This window comes from Marmota flaviventris, chromosome 2, assembly GCF_047511675.1.
Source record: "Marmota flaviventris isolate mMarFla1 chromosome 2, mMarFla1.hap1, whole genome shotgun sequence".
Lineage (NCBI taxonomy): Eukaryota > Metazoa > Chordata > Mammalia > Rodentia > Sciuridae > Marmota > Marmota flaviventris.
This window is the reverse complement of record NC_092499.1, coordinates 82,981,064-82,999,497: the sequence shown is the minus strand read 5'-3', so window position 1 is coordinate 82,999,497 and position 18,434 is coordinate 82,981,064. Positions and strand designations below refer to the sequence as shown.

At 39.7% G+C, this 18,434-nt stretch overlaps 1 protein-coding gene across 1 annotated transcript in view; it reads left to right on the top strand.

Moving 5' to 3' along the window:
- The window catches only part of Ryr3 (ryanodine receptor 3), a 360,681-nt gene that overhangs the window by 200,930 nt on the left and 141,317 nt on the right, over window positions 1-18,434 (top strand). The window contains exons 39-40 of the mRNA XM_071607412.1: window positions 16,211-16,484; window positions 18,062-18,176. Of these exons, the coding sequence (XP_071463513.1) occupies window positions 16,211-16,484; window positions 18,062-18,176 (389 nt within the window). The remainder of the gene's footprint in view (window positions 1-16,210; window positions 16,485-18,061; window positions 18,177-18,434) is intronic.

The following is an 18,434-nucleotide window of genomic DNA, read 5'->3' as shown; positions in this document are numbered from 1 at the left end:
CTGTGCACTTCCTAGAAATTGTGCAGGGATGCCCGGGAAGGGGCAGTGGGTGGAGGAAAGGGATGGGAACACAGATATTCAGGGTACCAGGCTGGTAGTTTGGCCTCCTAATCAGTTTTTGCTCCATACTGAATGGACATAGAAACTAAAAACCATCTGATTACTTTCCCAGCAGGGTGGAGACGGAGGTCTCAGGCTCTGTGTCCTTTGTGGGTCCCTCTCTACACCAATTTCATGTAGGGTTTCCCTCCTATCAGCAAACAGTATCCATCCACCCTTGCTGCTCTTTTCCCCATCATCTTTGGTCATTTAATCCCCTACATGTTTTCAGAAAGTGATTGTGAAGCTGGTTGACTGGTTTCAGAAACAACAGGCTAATTATCTCCTTTTGATGGATGAGCCCCCAGGGAGCTGTAAAGAGGGCTGGGAGGATCCAGCTGGGAGCCCAGAGCCCAGCTTTGCTGGTGGCTCATGGGCTGCGGTGACAGGGAATGTCCGGCTGGCTGGGCAACTGTCCTTCAGCAAAGCATTTGCTTGTACTCTTGTCCCCATCGTTACAGGTAGGAGGCTTTGTCCAAGAGAAAGCCATTTAGGGAGGGAAATTTAGGAACAGATTTTTCAGGAATATCCAAAAGTCACACCACTAAGACAGTCTGTCCTAGAACCAGGATCAAGGACAGCCAGGCTAGTATGACCAGGATGAGTTTGTGGGGTCCATGACCCATTGCAGACCGAGTCAGGAATCTCTAAATCCTGTGGATCTTCTCCCGTGGCCACCTCAGTAGACCACCTGTTTCCAAGAACATTTTTTTTCTATTCAGTTGAATTAAAGTATTTCTTTACCTAAAGAAACACTTTACCAACATTGTTAGGGAAATTTGGTTTCTACTAGTCTGTCTTTTCTATTCTTAGGTGATGGGTGAGAGGCTTGAATGATATTCATGGACAGTATTTAATACAGAATCTGATGCGTGGGAGACTCTTTAATAAGCACTGGCTACCATTATTACATGGAGTGAGATATCCCTTCCGGGAGTTTGAACTTGTGCCTTATTCCTCAGCTAAGGAAGCCAGTATAGAAGAAAACAAGCATGCAAATTAAATACCCAGCTCAGCTGTGTTCTGCTTGCTGTGCAGCCTTGGGGAACAGGTGTCTGACAGTTCACTGTGCCCTAATGACACAGTAAGTGGAGGAGCTCTTTCTTGTCACCAGGCACAGTGCTCCAGGTTGTCTTCACAAGCATTTCATCTCAGAGAACCTTGCCACTGGGTTCTCAGTTATCCCTCCAGCATCCTCCTCCTCGTGAAACAGGGCAGATTTGTTCCCCCTGCAGAGACTGGGCCACAGAGGCCCTGGAGAAACATGGGGGAAATTAGTATGATGGATTTTCCAAAAATCTCCTTGGAGCCAATGGATTTAACTTTCTCCGTGACTTCCACTGCTAATAAGTAGTAGATATCTGGCCACTTTGTAATTTTGGCCTCCAGGAAGCTCTGGGACACACAGTGCGGAGGGCATGAGGCCTTCTTCCGCAAGTCTCCCCAGCTAAATCCGGAGAGAGTTATACCATGTGACCCCTGACATAGGAAGTTTCCTTTCCCCCCCAGCAATCAGGACAGTCATCAAAAAGGCCACAGCTCAGCACCTCCAGGTCAATGATTAGTGGTGTGCAGTGATGCTTTGATAATGGCCACTTGTGGCAGTCAGGAACCACTAGAATTTTGAGATTTTGTTTCTTCAATTTCAGGTTTTATTCTTAGGGAAAGCAAAAGGAGTAATATTGAAATAGGGCATTAAAACATGGTGGTAAAATTCTTGGTGCTTGTCTCACTCAGTGAGGACATAGGCTTTCATTTACCATTTTAATGATTTTTTTACAATTCATTCAAGAGCTCAGCAGCTCAGATAGACATAGAGTCTTAGAATATTAGATCAAAAGCAATATGAATTCATAGAAGTGTCTACCACAGAGAAGTAAAGTTACTTCCCCATGGTCACACAGCCAGAGCTAAGACAAAATACCCAAGTGCCCTGCCTGGTACTTTTGTTACTATATCACATTTATATTCATTTTCTTCAAGAGGAATTTTATAGGCTAATATCATTTTATTGGTAAAGAAATTGAGGTTCTGGGAAAATGAGCAATCTGAGCATCAAAAAAAAGAACTAAAGCTATTTGAGTTTCAGGACTTTATTTCTGAATCTATTTCATAGTTTATTAAGAGAGAATCTAGACAGCATGCACAATATAAATTCAAAGCATTAATAAAGATAACTATTTTCCTTGAGTTTTATGAAGGTCAGCAGCTCTACAATGGTAAAAGTGGATTCTGGCAGAATAGGTTTGGATCCTAGCTCTGATCTTTACTAATGTTAGGCAAGTTTCTTAGCCTCTGAATATTTCCATTTCCTTGAATATAAAAGGAGAACAATAGTACCTACCTCATGGGGTGCAGTGAGGTAATCTAAGGATTAAATAAAATATGGCTCAGTTTAGTGTTCCGATGCTTGGAAGTTTACATACATCTCGGCTTCTGGGCTAAGTTTATGATGCGTAAGTCGTAAGAACTTCATTCATCATTTCAGGTGCTTTTAGCAAAACAAGCAGCAGAAAACCCGTTTCGCACAGAGTAGCCAGTAAAGGACTTCATTAACTGACAAACCTGTGGGTTTTGAGATGGAGCTAGCCACTAAGACGAGTTGATCCAGTGGCTGTGCTCACTTTCCTCATGGTCTTATTGTCCCACATTCCTGCTCTGTCCCCAGATTAGCAGTAATGCAGAGGCTGACTTTCTTGGCCTCATCTCCATCCACTACACCAGGGAAAACCAAGTTTCTCCTGCTCTGGTGTTCCAAGCAAAGATCCTGAGATCATGTTTGACTGGAGAACTTGGTCACAGGCTAACCTGTGCACCAATGAGTGTGACCTAGAACACAACGTGCTGGAGGACCTAAGTCCACAGAGCCCACCTTCAGCATGGATCTGGGCCCCGAGGAACGTGGGCCACAAGGTGGACAAGTAACCTGCACAAAACCAGGATCCTGTTAAGAAGGAAGGAAAAAAAAAAAAAAAAGAGAGGCCCAGGTATGCGCTCGGTGTGATTCGTTATGCAGGGTGGTTATTATCTTCAGCATCATTAATTTATTCAGTAGTTTATGTTGAGGTGGATCCAGTAACAGCTCTTCATGTCCAGAGTAAGAATAGAGGCAAAGTGTGTTAGGGGAACTAAAGACCATGCTGTTTGGATCTGTGCTGTGACACCTTGGCCCACAGGTTTACCTCGGTTCTCTCTAAGCTCTGGTACCGATGTTGGCAGACCTCAGTTGTATCAGCAGACCAGTCAGATTTTCAACTTCAGAAGAGTCAAATACCTCCATGCAGGACTTACTATGGGATGGGAGATGGGAGTTTCCTAATTGCTGCTCAAATAAATGACTGTCACAGACAACACAAATTTGTTGCCTTAAGGTTCTGGAGGTCACAAGTCTACACAGTAGGAATGCAGTCCTTTTGGAGCCTCGGAAGGAAAACCCTGCTCACTTTTCCCAGCTTCTTGAGGACTCCTGCACGCTTTGCCTAGCCAGTGGTGGCCTCCTGTCTGACTTCTGCCTGTGTGGTTCCAAGTCCTCCTCTGACTCTCTTCACCTCCTTCTATAAGGACACTTGTGATTAATTGAGTCCCAGGTGATCCACAGTAAATCTCCTTATCTCAAGATCCTTAACTCAGTTACATCTGCAGAGTCCCTTTTGCTGTGTAAGGCAACATGTTCATAGATACCAGGATTTAGGACATAGATGTCTTTGGGGGTGTTATTATTCAGCCTACCACAGGGAAGAAGAAAGCAAATGTCAAAATGTACTCGTTCTTTGCACTTAGAAATGATCTACCACCTGTTCATGCCTCCAGAGCAGTTACAGCATCTCACAAGCTGACTGTTTAATCACCTAAAATTTAAAAATAAGTGCACATAATTTAGATGCACATAATTATTTTTCATTTCCCATTGTAATGTGAACATTATAAATTGCTTTCTAAGTTTAACCTAAAAGCACAGTGCAGTTTTGTTTGCTGTCTCTTTCCAATGTAATTGGAGGACTTTTCTTCCAAACTGACCCAGATTTAAGGGCACTCACAGAGATGTAACACCAGTACAGGTGTGGGATCTCGGAGCTGCAGGGATCTGCTTTGCCAGTGGCCAATACCTACTCTTTGATAGGAAGTATGTACTTGATGGCCACTTGACTTTTGATCTAAATTTGGAGGAGAAAAGAAAAGTTTCTTTCCAGACCCCTAGAGCCTAAAAATGTAAACCTGAACCATGAAAATAAGTGACCCCTCTTTTATGGTACTTGGCATTGGAAAGTTGGTAAACTGACCATTCAAAAGGGAGTGAACAACTGTGGCAGGTGACTCTACAGTGTTTTCCTTGTAAGGGCCACACACTGCATGCCTGAGTATCTGAGGTCAGAGGAGATTATAAAATGACCAGTGGAAGGAAGTGAACAGTTAAACAAGAGGCAAAAACCTGGACCCCCAACCGATTACTTAGCGTAGCTCAAATACGAAGACACTCAAATCCTCCTGTCATTTTACATTTTACATTTCTGACTAGTCCAGAAATTGGGAAGTGAAGTAGCTATTTTTTTTTAAGTATCCCGCAGGCATCAAGTACTCCTAAACAATATAGTGCCTTAGACATATTTCTATTCCAAGTTTAGCTTAAATAATCATTAAAATATTGCTTTTAGATTGTATATTTGATATAATTGCCTAAATGCAACTGCCTGTAATTACAGTAATTGCAAAAATGGAGTGAGATAGAATGTTAATAATAACCTCATAAATGGAGTCATTTGTAATTATCAAGGAATCCACATGTACATGACTAGCTTCCCTGAGACATTCTGTTTGAGGATTTGCTTCATTTTTTTATTAGAAAACAAGTGCTGGGTTGCATGTCTTTTTTTTTTCCATTTTGAAATGAACATTATAGCTTTCTAAAGCACCCATCTGATATACTCAACAGAGCCTGATTTTTAAAATGTTTTATTTGGTTTTTTTTAGTTATACCTGACAGTAGAATGTATTCTGACATATCACACATACATGGAGTATATCGTCCCATTTTTGTGGTTGTACATGATGTGGAGTTACACTAGTTGTGTATTCATATATGAACATAGAATGAATCAGACATAACTTTCCTATCTATTCCATTCCCATACCCCCTTACTTCCCTCTGCTGCCCTTTGTCCAATCCAGTGAACCTCCCCCACATCCCTACCCTCCCCCCGCCTAATATAAGTCATCATCTGCATATCAGAGAGAACATTTAGCCTTTGGTGTTTTGGAATTGCATTATTTCACATAGCATGATAGTCTCCAGTTTCATCCATTTACCAGCAAATACCATAATTTCAGTGTTCTTTATGGCTGAGTAATATTCCATTGTGTATATATACCACATTTTCTTTATCTGGTCATCTGTTGAAGGCCACTTAGGTTGGTTCCATAGCTTAACTATTGTGAATTGAGCTGCTATAAATATTGATGAGTCTGTGTCACTGTAGTGTGCTGATTTTAAATACTTTGTGTATATGCTGAGAATTGGGATAACTGGGTCAAATGGTGGTTCCATTCCAACTCTGAGTATTCTCCAAACTGCTTTTCAGAGTGATTGCACCAATTTGCAGTCCCACCAGCAATGTATTGAATCTACCTTTTCCCCCACACCTTTGCCAACATTTGTTGTTACTTGTATTTTTGATCATTGCCATTCTGACTGGGGTGAGATGAAAGCTCAGTGTGGTTTGAATTTGCATTTCCCTAATTCCTGTGATGTTGAACATTTTTTCATCTATTCACTGACCATTTGTATTTCTTTTTCTGCGAAGTGCCTATTCAATTCCTTTGTGCATTTATTGATTGGGTTATTTGGGGGGTTTTTTTGTGTGTGTGTGAACTGTTTTGAGTTCTTTAAATGTTCTGGAGATTAATGTTCTATCTGAGGTGCAGGTGGGAACATTTTTTCTCCCATTTTGTAGGCAATCTCTTCACTTTCTTGATTGTTTCCTTTGCTGTGAAAAAGCTTTTTAGTTTAATGTATTAATACCACTGTTGATTCTTGATTTTACTTCTTGCACTTAAGGAGTCTTGTTGAGAAATTTGGTTCCTAAGCCAACATGATAGAGATTTGGGCCTACTTTTTCTTCTAGTAGGTGCAGGGTCTCTGGTCTAATGCCTACATCCTCGATCCACTTTGAGTTGAGTTTTGTGCAGGATGAGAGAGGGGAGTCTAATTTCATTTTGTTACATATGGATTTCCAATTTTTCTAGCACCATTTGTTGAAGAGGCTATCTTTTCTCCAATGTATGTTTAGGGTGCCTTTGCCTACTATGAGATAACTATATTTATATGGGTTTGTCTCTGTGTCTTCTAACTGTACCATTGGTCTTCATGTCAGTATTGGTGCTAATACCATGCCATTTTTTTTTTACTATAGCTCTGTAGTATAATTTAAGTTCTGGTAATGCCTCCTGCTTCACTTTTCTTGCTGAGGATTATTATGGCTATTCTGGGCTTCTTACTTTTCCAAATGAATTTCATGACTGCTTTTACTATTTCTTTGAAAAACATCATCAGAACCTTAACTGGAGTTGCATAAATCTGTACAGCACTTTTGATGATATGGCTGTTTTGACAATATTAATTCTGCCTGTCCAAGAACATGGGAGATCGTTCCATCTTCTAAGGTCTACTTCAATTTCTTTCTTTAGTGTTCTGTAATTTTTATTATAAATGTCTCTCACCTCTTTTGTTAGTTTGATTCCCCAATTTTTTTATGCTATTGTGAATGGGATAGTTTTCCTGATTTCTTTTTCAGTTGATTCATCATTGATGTATAGGAATACAATTGATTGTTGGGTATTAATTTTATATTCTGCTTTTACTAATTCATATATGAGTTCTAGAAGTTTTCTAGTGAAGTTTTTTTGGGTCTTCTAAATATAGAATCATGTCAGAAAATTGGGCAGTTTGATTTCTTCTTTTCCTATTCATATCACTTTAATTTCTTTCATCTGTCTAATTGCTCTGCTTAGAGTTTTCAGGACTGTGTTAAATAGAAGTAGTGAAAGAGGGCATCCCTGTTTTGTTCCACTTTTAGAAAGAATGCTTACAATTTTTCTCCATTTAAAATGATGTCGACCTTGCGTTTACAATGTTGAGGTATGTTCTGATTATCCAAAGTTTTTCTAGTGTTTTCACATGAATGGATACTGTATTTTGTCAAATAATTTTTCTGTATCTATTTAAATAATCGTGTGATTCTTGTCTTTAGGTCTATTGATGTAATAAATTACATTTATTGATTCCCATATGTTGAACCAACCTTGCATCCCTGGAATGAACCCCATTTGATTATGATACACTATTTTCTTTTTTTTTTTTATTAGTTGTTCAAAACATACACTATTTTCTTAACATGTTTTTGTATGTGATTTGCCAGAATTCTATTAAGAATTTTTGCATATGTGTTCATCGGGGATATGGGTCTGAAATTTTCTTTCCTTGATGTGTCTTTGTCTTTGTTTTGATATCAGAGTGATATTTGCTTCATAGAATGAGTTTGGAAGGGAGGATTGGTGTTAGTTCTTTGAAGGTCTGATAGAACTTGGCAGAGAATCCATCTGGTCCTGGATTTTTCTTTCTTAGTAGACTTTTGATGGTGTTTCAATTTCTTTGCTTGAAATTGATCTGTTTAAATATATGTCCTTCTGATTCAGTTTTGGTAGGTCATATGTCTCTAGAAATTTGTCAACATCTTAAAGATTTTCTATATTACTAGAGTGGAAATTTTCATAATTGTTTCTGATTATCATCTGTATTTCAGTAGTATCTGTTGTGCGATTTCTTCTTCTTCACATATTTTAGTAATGTGACTTTTCTCCCCCTCCTCCAAGGGTTGATAAATCTTATTTATTTATTCAAAGAACCAACTTTTTGCTTTGTCAATTTTTTAGATTGTTTCTTTTGTTTCAATTTCATTGATTTCAGCTCTGATTTTAATTATTTCCTGTTTTCTAATGCTTTTGGTGTTCATTTGTTCTTTTTGTAGGGCTTTGAGATGTAGTGTTACATTACTTGTTGAATTTCTAATTCCTTTAATGAGTGAGCTCAATGCAATGAACTTTCCTCTTAGCACTGCCTTCTTAGTGTCCTAGAGATTTTGATATGTTGTATTGCTATTCTCATTTACTGTTAAGTATTTTTTTTATTTCATCCCTGATTTCTTCTGCTATCCATCAGTCATTCAATAGCATATTATTTAGTCTTCAGATGTTAGAATAGCTTCTATTTTTTATCTTATTGGTTTCTAGTTTCATTCCATTATTGTCTAATAGAATGCAAGATGTTATCTCTATTTTTTTAAATTTGCTGTGAGTTGCTTTGTGGCCTAAAATATGGTATATTTTAGAGAAGTATCCATGTGCTGCTGAGAAGAAAGTGTATTCAGACATTGATGGATGAATTATTCTACATATGTCTGTTAAGTCTAAATTATTAATTTTATTTTTAGTTCTATAGCTTCTTAGTTTTGGTTTGGAAGATCTATTCAGTGGCGAGAGAGGTGGGTTAAAGTCATCCAGTGTTATTTTATTGTGGTCCATTTGATTCCTGAAATCAAGAAGGATTTCTTGATGTACATAGATGCTCCATTGTTTGCGGCATAAATATTTACAATCGTTAAGTCTTGTTGATGTATAACTCCCTTAAGCAGTATGAATGTCCTTCTTTATCCCTTCTGATAAACTTTGGCTTGAAGTTCACTTTATCTGATATGAGGATAGAAACCCCTTCTTGTTTATGTGATCCATGTGAGTAATATGTTTTTTTCCCCATTTTTCACCTTCAGTTTGCCTATGAGGTGAGTCTCTTGGAGACAGCATGTTGTTGGGTCTTGTTTTTTAATCCAATATGCCAGTCTTTGACTTTTGTTTGAGTTTAGGCCATTTACATCCATTGTTATTATTGAGATATTATTTTTGTCCCCTGTCATTTTGATTTATTTCTGGTTTTTATTTGAATTAGTTTCTCCTTTGACTATTCTATGTGCTCTTTTATATCCTGTATTTTCTCTCTGATATCACTCCTAATTTATCCTTTACCTCATGGATCAGTTTAACTATGTGCATTCTAACATAGCACATTCTCAGACATTTCTTCCACTGGGTGGTGATGGATTCTGTTATTGAAATAACTTGGATTGTTTGGGGTGATTTGTTTCCTTGTTTCTTCACTGTAGACTTACAGAGTCCCTGAAGGTTTTCAGTACCTTACCATTTAAGGGGAGAAAAATAATAACAACAACCAATGCAAACAATATACAGCATTAAACCAAATAGTTCCTGCTATGACATCTACAATGTCGTCACAAAAAAACAGAAATGATAAGTTATTGCCTATAATAAAAACAGTAAGTTTGCAAATGGTTTAACAATTTCAAATGGTGGACAGGGAGAGAATAGAAGTGATGTAGGATGTGAGAATAATGAAGGAAAAAGAGGACAGAAATAAAAAAGGAAGAGTGAAAAAGAACAAGAGATTGGCTATTAGCAGAAGAAAATAGAAAGATTTGAGGGAAATATATAAGTGAGAGAAAAATATATAAGCATTTAAAAAATTAAAAAATCAAAGAATACAAAACAAAACTGAAATATACTAATCAAACTTCCTAGTCCTTAAAAAACTGATCCATGAAAAACAACTGATTTCAAAGTGGTAGAAATAAGAAACAAATATGAGTATATATACGTGTCCATGAACCATTAAGGTCACATATATAAGCTAAGAAAAGGAAAAAGAAAAAAAGATCTCAAAATTTAAAGAATTGTTTCCATTGCAGTTCAGAATATGCTCAGCTTCCCTTCTCAGCAGTTAAGTGGGGTTGTCTGGAAAATGATGCTTGGTCCACCTTCAGAGCAAGGTTGCTAGAGTGAGAGAGGTAATCAAGTAGGGGGAATTTGTGAAGGCAGGATTTAGGTTTAGGTAGGCTCCAGGCTCATCACTAGATGCCATCTGGTCTGGAGATTCTAAATCAATGCACCTCCAGAACCCAGCAATTGCCAGTGCATGTTGGAAGGCTACACCCTAGGATCTCCCCTGGGTTCCATCTTGTGGTGGAGGAGCAAATTCTTAGTCCACAAGGTCACCTGCGGACCCCAACTTTCCTGGTCTCTGTTTAAGGCTGCAAACTTGGTCTCTCCCACTCCTGCCCCTTAGAATTCTCAGCCAGACATTTCTTTCCTAGCCAGTCCTGCAAGTAGCCAGATTAGAGGGAGAAGAGGAGAGTCCGGTGGTTTTCCATGACCAGTTGTCCCCCAAAAGGATCTTTTTGAAATGCCACTCCGTGAGTATGAAAATTCTGGAATTGTCCCAGTTCTGCCAAAGTATCCTCAGTACATATGGTGGAGGTTCCAGGTGGGGTCACATGGACCTGTATATGTGAGAGGCAGGGCCATACATGTGGCCAGCAGTAGATTTGCCCTCTCCACCTCACCCTTATCTTATTTCTGGCAAGGCTATCCCACTTCACGCATCCTGCTTCTTGTGAACACGAAAGTGGGTGTTTTTGTCATTAAAGGGCAGCTTTTCCAAAGATGAACTTGGAAAAGCAACAGAAATGAAATGAGTATTTAGTTGGTGCTGTTCTGATATCTCTCTCCCTTTGGTTAGAAAAGAGATTCAAAGGTACCCCAATAAGTGACTCCTTTTCCATTTAAAAATCCTATTTAAAATGCCAGCATTTTCCCTTAATACAAGAAAAAAAATAAAAACAATACAGGAACTACATGTGTGAATCCTCTCTTAAAGGAAAGAATTATTCCAACATAACGACTGCAAAGAGTAATACCTTTCCATCAGATTATTTCACATACCACTTGGAAGGCCCCGTTGGCTTCATGGTAGGGGTGCTGCATCCCAGTTCTTTATCTCCACATAATGGGGACCTATATAGAAATAATGAAGAACTTTAAATAAAGGATCCTTTGGAAGAAAAGGAAGGAAGATCTTATTATTTATCTTCTCAAATTTCATTCCAATGTATGTTTTACTACAAAAGTTGTACCCTCTTATAAATTGAATTATTTTCTAAAGGTTGTGGACAACACGGTTTTACCCATCATTTGACACTTAATTTTATGCCTCATAGGTATGATTTCACTTCCTTAACTAGGCTTCTGTGGGTAATAATTATGTCTTATTAGAGTAGTTTCACAGAGAGTACTTGACAACCTTGGGCACTTAACAGATACCCAGAAAATACTGCTTGATGAGAAAGCTCATATAGAAGTGACACACCTGGAGGTAATTGAGCTATTCGGGTGAGGACAGGCAGAAAACTTGAAGATGAAGTATGTTCTGAGTCCTAGATACACATTGACTCCAGGGCAAAGCCTCTGTGGTTGACAGCCCTAGTTTCCAGTGTTAATGAGCATAGAGTCATTGCCGAAATGTAGCTGATGTTGGGGACAGAGAATTAAGGTGTCCATCTCCTTCTGCAACCTACTTTTTCTCCATGTGTCCCACACTAGCTGCAGAGCAGAGGAGAAAGCCCCGAAGCCTCAGCATCACACAGGCCTGATTCCCTCCTGTCTCTGAAGATGGTGATCTTAAGCCCAAATTAAGGAAGAGGAAAGCATTTGGAGCCCTTCAGGCTAGCAGGGAGCACTTTAGTGCCGAATGAATAATAGCCAGAGCCCTTGACTGCAAGGATTCAATTTTCAAAAATAATGATTCTTTAATCCCCACTTTATTTCTCAATGTGAAGGGTCTTACTCTTCTGCACTCACCTTTAATCCTCCTCCTATCCAGAAACAAACATGGGAAGAAAGCCGCCTGAGCTGCCACTTTCCAAGTTCAGGTCTCGGCTATTTGATGAGAACCGTGCAGCCTAAAGGAGTAGGACAGCTTTGCCTTCCAGTTGTGGCCTCATCTCACCACAGACCCTGTGCATCCATCAGTGGTTCTCAAATTTATTAGTCTTGGGAGCTCTTGACACTAAAATTGTGAGGATCCTGAAAAGCTTTGGTTTATGTGAGTTATACCTATCAATGTTTACTGAATTAGAAATCAAACTTGGGAAAATTGTCTAATATTTGTTCACTAAAGATAATTTTTAAAACTTCTTTATGTGTCATATAACATTTATGACAAATATTTCAAAGCAAAAAAAATAGAAGTGACGTGGTTTTAATGTCTCTTTAAAGTCTGAGTTAATAGAACTCAGGTGGATTTTACAGTTAGTCAAAAAATAAGAAAATTGAAAAAAAAATAAAAAAAAAATTGACCTCAAATAATTGGAAAAAGAGTCTTCATAACCTTGTCATGCAGTTGTGGATATTTTTTCTGGCAATATACCAAAATTAAGTAGTGGATTCTCAAAAGTTAGTTGGCATGTGAAATCTGAAGCTGTGTTAATTTTTGAACAATGGATAAAAATCCCTTGGCTTTTCTTGCACATTGACTGGCTCTTCTTACCAATGAATACTTTTGTAACATCACACATTGGCCATGGATGATGGAAATTATTAGTTCACTGCATAATGTAGAGCTTCCAGATGTTGACATGTTTTATTATAATATATTGAAAAAGCACATTTATTAGCATCAACAATTTAATCAGGAAAGTCTACGTATTGAGAAGCTGTCAAAGCTCACAGTGGCAGATAAACATTTTCCAAAATTTTAGTTTTCACTTGAAAGCTCAAATTTCATTATTGGTAACAAATATTGTCGGTAGCAAATACTGTCATTTAAAGTTAAAAGCTTACTTTTTTCATTTTTAAGAAAACGTCAGTTATCCAAGTCTGATCAACCACTGTTTGTCATTATTTTAATTAAAAATGGCACTCCGTGAAATCCGGGGCTAGTTTAGCATAAGGCATGCAGGGTGAGCACTGCCTCACCAGTTGCTAGTTTAGCAACTTAATCACACAAGCACTTTTCTTCAAGAAATACCACTGAACGTTGGTATCCAGCATAAGTGCTTTATGTATACTTACCATTCTGTTACACAGGATGGTAAAAAGATGCAAACTCAAAGTCCTATTAATAAAACTAATGTTTTTACTGCTTTATTCAGGACATCCTTGTGTGAAACAGGGCATCTTCCTAGGAATGTGGCAATAAAGAACATAGCTGATTCCTACTAACTTGATTCACACACACTAAGGCCCCAGCAGTGTTACCCACCATTGCTTTTGTACCATTACTGCAAATGTCAACACAATTAAAAGGGCAAATAGCAAACTTGAATTATTATGAAAATACATTTGACCTTGCAAACTGCCTAAAGGGTCCTGAATCCCCTGAGTCTGCAGATTATACTCTGTAACTACTCGTATTGATGGTAGTAATAGTTAACCTTTATTAAGCCCACAGTACATGCCAAACATAGTTATGGGCATTAATTATTTTAATCCTCATGTGTACAGATACATGGGGAGCTTAACACATTCTAGAAAACATATTCTTTTTAACTTCTTAACTCTGGTACATGTTGGCAGCTGTGCGGGTGCATGGGAGCTAATTAAAATCTCAGAAATATTGAACAGCATCGCTAATAGAGGTAGAAAACTCCATTTGAGGCTGGAGTTGTAACTCAGTGGTCAAACACCTGCCTGGTCTGTTAGGCTTTAGGTCCCATCCCCACCCTGCAAAAAGAAATTAAAAAGCTCCATTTCCTCAGTCCCCAAAGTGCTTAGACCTTTAGAATTCATTGATTCTCCCCAGGTTTGCTTGTGGGTGCCATGTTTGTAGCATGTGTCAGGCCACAAAATATCTATGCTTTTCAGGACTCCTGAGGATGTCTCTCTCCCTCAGTTTTCTTATAGTTAATTGTTTCCCTCACTTACTGGACCTTGAAAACCTGTCCAGCATAAGTGGCCTCAAATGTCATGCATTCCACTGAATACATCTACCTATAAGTCACACACAATGATGAATTTTGTTTTCTTCTTTTCTGGTAGGACCTGGGGGCCATATTTTTTAAACTGTGTGTTGAGAACTGTGTTAACTTGGTTGCACAGATGCATTGATATATCCCATTCACTTATACTTACTGCCAAAGTGAGCCTGAACTAAGAAGAGGCAGGAGATTAGATTCTGTTCTCTAGGCCATAAATGTTGATTTGGATTTGATTTGGTGTGAGGCTAAGAGCTCACCCAAATCCTGAATTAATCTGAAAGCTGAGTCAAAGGAGAGCTAATATTTACTCAGTTCAATTATAACTCTGTAAAACTCCCTGTTGAAAAGAAGATGGCCCTCGAGCTGATTAACAGTTCTATCTGATCCCATCATTGCCTCTCCCATGTGGCAGACTGTGATGACACGGGCATTCTCTGTGGAGGATTTGGCCATTTGTGGTGAGAACCATGATTCTTTCATGCCAACGTATGGACGGCACTAGAGAAATTTACTTTGGGCACAAGAGTGTCTTGTTTCTGTCTTGCTTTCATTCTTACTGTGAGTATTAACAAGGAGAAACAGGAACTTTTACATCTGCGGGAACAAGTCTCCTGAGAGGAGCCCAATCTAGCCCATAAATAACTTCCCCAGAGGGTACAGATATTATCTAAGCTGACAGATATTGTCAGCAGTCCTTGCCTAGCAAGATCTCTTAAGAACATCTGTTGGCTGTGTCTCACTCTGACTTGGGTGTCCTTTTTCAAGTTTTACAGCTTGTGTCTTCCTTCTGAACCTAAAACACCCACAGGGTTGATAGACTCAGCAGTGAGTTAAATTAATCCTTTACATCTAGATGTCTTTTAGAGCTTTGGTAACTGAGTTCTATTTTTATACCCTTATGATGAGCCAAGACTGTATGTAGAGCAGACATCTGCCATATAGAGTGATCTGGAGTAGAAAGCTCGACTGTTAAGAGACGGCAGGCAAGGGCACGATCCACATTTAGTCCTCATTCCTTCACTAATGGACTCAGTGGCCTTCATCATCTCCTCGGCTCTGGTTTTGTCATTTGGTTTTAAGTTCAGGACATGAGTACCATCCATTCCTTGGAGGAACATGATAGGCAGTGCTGGATTTGGTTTTGATTGTGATTTACGAGCAGTGCTTCTCGCCTCTGTCATGGCATGCCCTGGAAGTGCATATAGCATGGAAGGGTGAGCTCTGCCTCACCAGGAGCTCCGACAGGAACCCCTTCCTATGTCCTGTGCAGATCTACCTCTCCCCTCTGCTCATCTTCAGTTGCGATGCCAGCCATTCTCAGGGGCCACTTAGTCCAACCTCTAAAGGCCCAGGGCTGGCTGTCATTCAGTGACCTTTCCTTTACTTTTGTACAATTGGTAGCATTTCTACATAACCAGCATGAATTCTGAATTCAAAGTCATCAAGGTTTCTCTATCTCAATGCTTATGTAAATAGTTCATAATGGGGTGGCAGCTGACTCCTGCCAGAGCTGGGCCAAGCAGATCTGTTTTGTGGACGGATGGTCAGGAGTGCAGGGCCAAGTGTTTAGGCCTGACAGTGTTCCCAGTCCACTCCTCACTGTCACCTAGTGTATCATTATGTTTACATCATCTCAAATATCCTTTACGATTCTTGAATCAGTGGCTTTGCTTAATCCTATCATGGTATATGGTTATCTCTATGCTACTTGGAGATGGTACCCATGGGGAGAAATTCTGGTGCTCAGTTTGTTTTACTTTAAGGAAGTAACCACTGGCCCATGTTTCTCTTCACCCACCTGGAGTCGGTCACTCACTGTTGTGTCCTGTGGCACTTAGAAGTACCTCCATTGTAGTACTTACTGTTTTGTATTACAAAATAAAGATTTCGTTTGATTATAGATTAAAATGTAAAGAACTGGTGTCAGAGCTCCCAGGAGGCAAGGACGGAGTCTTATTTACTATTCTGTTTCCAGCATCAATTCAAACATTGTTTCATCAAAATAGAATATTTAGTACCCTCAGTTTACCATTGTATATTCTTTTTTTGTAGTATGGGTGGCATATTTATCCTTTGATGATATGCTTTACCTCTGTGCATGTTTTTCCCCATCCACAAAACAAGAATATTTTTAACTTTAACCACCAGGCGATGCGTCTAATTGTTGTGGTGGCTGTGACACCCAGCTCTCTGAGCCATGACAGCCACAGCAGAGGTTCCTCCTCTTCTCCTTCCAGCAACACTGAAGGAGCTAGTCTCGCAGACAATGATCCGCTGGGCCCAGGAGAACCAGATTCAGGACGCAGAGCTGGTGCGGATGATGTTCAACCTCCTCCGGAGGCAATATGACAGCATTGGGGAGCTGCTGCAGGCCCTGCGAAAGACATACACCATCAGCCAGGCCTCCGTGAGCGACACCATCAACCTGCTGGCCGCCCTGGGCCAGATTCGGTCCCTCCTCAGCGTCAGGATGGGCAAGGAGGAGGAGCTGCTCATGATCAATGGGCTGGGGTAGGTCATGCACAGTCACATGTAGTTCTCTCAGGAGTGCTTCAAGTGGCAGGAGTGAGCCTTCAGTCTCTCACGGGATTGTGTCTTCCTAAATCATCAGTTTGTAACCTGAGAGACCAGGTACCTGCTACTCATGGCAAACGGACATTGGTGAACACAATGTTGAGGAGTCTTGGAGAAAAGCAGTTCCATAGTTTGAATCTCATGAAAGTAGCTCCAAGAAGGCTACAAAAAAATCTGGGAGAAGGAACAGTGTATTCCCCTGAGACAGAAACAACAGGAGCATTTGAGCTTTTAACTAGATATCTTCTGAGGCTCACCTCTGAACAGTTGCCACTTGACCCCTCTATATTCTCTCACTTCTCACCTACAGAATCATTTTGGTTAATTCTCTGAGACACCTTTTCTGCTAACAAGAGCTGATGGCTCCATCTTAGAAACCACGTAGTTATTATCGTAATTATGCAGTGTAGAACTTCCAGTTTGCAGATGAAAAAACAAGGCCCAAAAAGGATCACTGATAAGTCCATAATTTTGTTTAAAATCAAAGTCAACATTACATCCCACCACAGGAGCATCACCAAGATCCAGGAAAGGGATTTTGAGCATCCTTGGTGGGGAGGGGTAGATAGATGCATGTGCACTTTCAAACAGGAATTTAAGAACAGAAATAAAGAGACTTTTATGGGAAAGAAAAAAGCTGCAGAATCAGTCCCTCCCCAGCTTTGCAGCAGACATGGCAGCAATAAAAACAGGTGGTTGTGGTTGGTGTCTCAGGCAACCCTCAGAGGAGTCGGCAGGATGGGCACAAAATAACCACCCAGCAAGAGGAATGGCCAGTTAACAAGCCTTTGCTGCATTTCAAAAACTTTATTTTCCTGCAGCTTCATTATGTGAATTTATATTAAATGACTTAAAGACATAATTGTTCTTCTATGTTCATGTCATTCATTTTTTTAAATTGCTGTTCACAAACTTCATGGTACCTCACATTAGATAGCTTTAAGAAAGTACAGCCCATAGCTGGGGTTGTAGCTCATTGGTAGAGCACTTGCCTAGCACACGTGAGGCACTGGGTTCAAGCGTCAGCACCACATATAAATAAATAAAATAAAGGTATTGTGTATATCTACAACTAAAAATTAGGGGAAAAAAAGTATAGCCCCATCATTAAGACACTAAAGTACAGAGAGAGATACAGGGAAAAAAAGAAGAAAACACAGAAAACCCTGAGTAAGTAGAGGAAGAGAGAGCCAGCGATTTGGACTGTCTCCAAAACTATTATAAGCAAAAAGACCAAGGGACAACTGTTTAAATGTCATTAGAAAGAAGCATTTCCAAAAGAAAAAGCAAACACTTAGAAGTAAGGAACATAAAAATATTCCTATCCACTTAGAAAGATATTCCACATATATTCCAGTTGACCTGGTGCCTTCTTATTCTTTCAACCTGTCACTTTTACATTACTTCACCCTGATGTGTGTGTGTGCTCATCCCTAAATTTTCAGAACTTAGAAATAAACAGTCTCTCTTATTGAGATTCTAATAAGCAGTCTCTCTCTTATTGTTATTCCTAGGGACATAATGAATAACAAGGTGTTTTACCAGCATCCCAACCTCATGAGAGTCCTGGGCATGCACGAGACGGTGATGGAGGTGATGGTGAATGTGCTGGGTACAGAGAAATCACAGGTAATGGTACACAGAGGGCTTAGCCAGAACTTAACTCTTGGGGCAGTGGCACAAGGCTGGAGTCTGCTGTCTCAGTTACTCTCCCTGGGGAGAGGAAGGGATGTGCACACTTTCATGGGAAAGAATCAAGCAATGGGACAGCACTGCGGGAGTCCAGCTGTGGCAGAGCTCCAGTTCTTGAAGCTGGGTGCTCTTCTCACTCATCCCACTGGGCCATTCAGCTGCTAAATTTACTTTCTGTATTCTGAAGCCCTTCTG